At 31.7% G+C, this 3712-nt stretch overlaps 1 protein-coding gene across 1 annotated transcript; it reads left to right on the top strand.

The window, feature by feature from the left end:
* Window positions 1-365: 365 nt before the first annotated feature.
* Window positions 366-1525, top strand: LOC108769212 (uncharacterized). The gene is made up of 3 exons (XM_018520073.1): window positions 366-755; window positions 833-1253; window positions 1338-1525. Exons 1-3 carry the CDS (start codon window positions 366-368, stop codon window positions 1523-1525), a joined length of 999 nt encoding a protein of 332 aa, XP_018375575.1.
* The last annotated feature ends 2187 nt before the right edge of the window (window positions 1526-3712 follow it).

Below are 3712 nucleotides of genomic sequence, written 5' to 3' on the forward strand. Positions count from 1 at the left end.
TTAAATTGTCGCATTTCCTAAATTATCTATCAAGATGCAAAATACATGTGTATAAATAAATGCTTGTTGCAGAATTTGACGTCATATCTCACTGTGTCGCTAATTTCAAGGACATGGTAAAGGATAAAACATATTTGGATATAATGAAAGTACACCTATTAACTAAAATAAAGCAATGGAAAAGTAGTCAACAACTAAGTTGGCATAAGCAAATTCGAAGAAAAGAATTAATTAAAGCCATTTTATTATACAAATATTTACAAAGAAAAATAAGAAAGATTAATAAAAAAAGAATTTGGGTTCGTCAAATATTTAGTGAGGAAAATAGATATCTACAAGGGGACAGTAATAATCTAATTAATGAAATGAGATATAATGATTCTCATAAATATTTAGAATATTTACGAATGAATAAAAATGTATTTCATGAATTATTGAAGTTAATTGAGCCAAGTATTACAAAACAAGATGTTGTGAGACCTTCAATACCAGCGTGTACACGATTAGAAATTTGTTTACGATACCTAGCATCAGGTGATTCTATGCATTCAATTTCGTTTGCATTTCGAGTTGGACTAAATACAGTATCAAAGATAGTATCAGAAACGTGTCAAGCTATTTGGAATTGTTTAAAAAATAAAGTTTTTCCTGAAAATAAAGAAATTGTATGGTTGCAAAAAGCAAAAGAGTTTGAAGAACAATGGAATTTTCCAAACTGCATTGGTGCCATTGACGGAAAACACGTTGTGCTTCAAGTATAGTACATGTGTATTTTAATAGTTATTTTTCCTTTTTTTGCGATATTCTTATTTGTATTATTTTAATTTTTCAGGCTCCACCACATAGCGATTCAACGTATTACAATTATAAACATACTCACAGCGTTGTACTCATGGCACTTGCAGATGCCAATTGTTGCTTTACAATGGTAGATATTGGTGCTGAAGGCAGACGAAGTGACGGAGGAATCTTCTACGATAGTGAACTTAAGCATCAATTAGAAAATAATTATTTAAAGTTACCGAAAGAAACATCAATTTTAGTAAAAGATTTTAGATTACCTTATATCATAGTAGCTGATGAAGCTTTTGCTTTGACTTCATATATGCTGCGTCCATATTCTCGATCTTGTAATTTAAATATGAAAAAAAAAGTATTTAATTACCGATTAAGTCGTGCTCGGAGAGTTATTGAATGTGCTTTCGGTATTTTGACATCGAAATGGAGAATCTTTCGAAGGCCAATTGCAACAAGTATTAATAATGCAATTCTAATTGTTTAAGCAACTGTTTGCTTACATAATTTCTTGATGTTAAAAGATTTAAATCTTCCCATAGAACAAAGAACATACTCAGTAACTCCTCAAGAAGATCCAAATAGTAATCAAACATTATGCAGTTTTGAAAATAGTGTAGAAAATGATACATTTAATGGAACTACTGTCAGAGATTTATTTGCATATTACTTTTATACAACTGGAGCTATAACACAACAGTGGACAAAGGCTTATAATAACGATTTTTAAATAAAATGTCGAAAACATTAATTCTTTTATTATTTGTTCTATATAAGTACCTTATACATGTATGGATAGACTTTTATTCCTTTTTTAGAAACTAAAATGATCTTAACTTAGAATTATACTATCTTCAGTCTTTTTTTTTGTTACATCCTCAATCACATAAATCATATAATTACATAAATCATCACATAAATCACATAAATCAATATATAGTTTTAATGCTTTCATCTGTTAAACAAAGTTCTTTATAGTCGCTAGAAGGTTTTCGGGTTATCGCCGTGTTTCTTCATTCTTGATGCCAATGTTTTGTGAACCATGCTGTTCCCTTGTAGATATCTATTTTCCTCACTAAATATTTGACGAACCCAAATTCTTTTTTTTATTAATCTTTCTTATTTTTCTTTGTAAATATTTGTATAATAAAATGGCTTTAATTAATTCTTTTCTTCGAATTTGCTTATGCCAACTTAGTTGTTGACTACTTTTCCATTGCTTTATTTTAGTTAATAGGTGTACTTTCATTATATCCAAATATGTTTTATCCTTTACCATGTCCTTGAAATTAGCGACACAGTGAGATATGACGTCAAATTCTGCAACAAGCATTTATTTATACACATGTATTTTGCATCTTGATAGATAATTTAGGAAATGCGACAATTTAATAACCTTAAAACATACTTCGTTCGTATATATGTACACAGCACACATGCATAGAAATAATAGATAAACTTACATTTATTCTTATCTTCCACGCACGATTAATATATACATACAGTTTTAATACTTTTTCTTTAAAACAAAGTTTTTTATAAATCTCTTATAAAGTTAAATACTTAAAACACAAATATTTTTTTAACTTTTAAATATTATCAATATTAGAAGATTTAAAAAGTTTAATATACTTGTTTATAGTAAATAAAATAACGAAAAATGTCATAAATAAAGTTATTAAAAGGACTAACATTGGAACACATTGAAGTCCTAAATATATAATTCTATATTTATATTTAAATTATAACATTAATTGGTAGTATGCAGAAAAAATAATTTACTACGATGTAAATTGCAAACAAATAATAGTATTTCTTGTTTTTAACGTTATAATTTAAATGGAAGACATTTCATAAGAATAGGCTCGACGAGGATCTTATTACAGCTGTACAAAACGGACCTGCATTATATGATTTTCGTCTACCATTAAAGAGGAAGAAAACAAAAAGATGATTTGTGGAATGAAGTCATCTTCTATTTTATCTTCTATTTTAGCTATAAAAATTAAGCTGTAGAAATATGAGTTTTTAAAGATAAACCTTTCTCTTTAAACCTCTTCTGCTTCTTCAATTTCATATAGTCTTTTTAAAAATTCTATTTCTAACTTCGATCTTTGTTTATATGTAAGTGTTACGACCTAACTAGGTCGAACCTGAAATCCTCGTCAGCATTTTTATGCAGACGTGCAAGTAATCGTTACAAAATTAAGTCACCTACTTTGTAGCACAAAGGAGGTGACACACAAAGCAATTTTTGTTAATCACGCATAAATTCGGTCTACTTAAGAAAGATAAAAAGGTAAGCCTCGAACATCTCGGGGCCGTTCCGAAAAGTGAAGTGAGAGTGCGCGTACTGTGAGAGTCTCCATCTAATCTCTAAACCTCAACATATTGTACAGTACGTAGACGTGTAAGTGAATAATAAAAGCTCTTTGTACAACTCGAACGCTGGCCTATAATTATTGGAGGACATCGAGCCTTCATACACCGACACCGCACGTCCAAACTGTGGTTCTGCAACGCCCTGAGCGGCACGTAGTGTCTTGAAGATACTGCAGGTAACTGGCTGACCCGTAAATTCTACAAACGGTGCCCTGAGCGGCACCCTTGCACCCGGAGCGGTACAACATTTGGTGGCAGCGGTGGGATTCAGCCTTACCATCCCGGAATTCACCAAGGACAACGCACGTCGGAACTCAGCAGAGCAGACTACGCACAACGTCAACCAGAGGAAGCAGCAACGACCTGACCAACCTCAACAACGGTGACAGCGAGCTGACCATGCAGACCCGGCAGCCGAGTAAACTACAAGCGTTAACCGTTCTTCTAATGTAAGTCGAAAATATTTTTTTTTTTGTTAAACCGCGTGAATGTCGGACAAAACCGAAAATCTCTCACCGAACGCATCGTGGTTATT

Source organism: Trachymyrmex cornetzi, unplaced genomic scaffold, assembly GCF_001594075.2.
Source record: "Trachymyrmex cornetzi isolate Tcor2-1 unplaced genomic scaffold, Tcor1.1 scaffold876, whole genome shotgun sequence".
Lineage (NCBI taxonomy): Eukaryota > Metazoa > Arthropoda > Insecta > Hymenoptera > Formicidae > Trachymyrmex > Trachymyrmex cornetzi.

Bases quoted from the DNA above. Each gene is read 5' to 3' on its own strand.
- LOC108769212 (XM_018520073.1), top strand. From the start codon at position 366: ATGAGATATAATGATTCTCATAAATATTTAGAATATTTACGAATGAAT. The intron at 756-832 runs GTATAGTACATG...TTAATTTTTCAG, and splicing joins GAAAACACGTTGTGCTTCAA to GCTCCACCACATAGCGATTC. The intron at 1,254-1,337 runs GTATTAATAATG...ATCTTCCCATAG, and splicing joins TCGAAGGCCAATTGCAACAA to AACAAAGAACATACTCAGTA.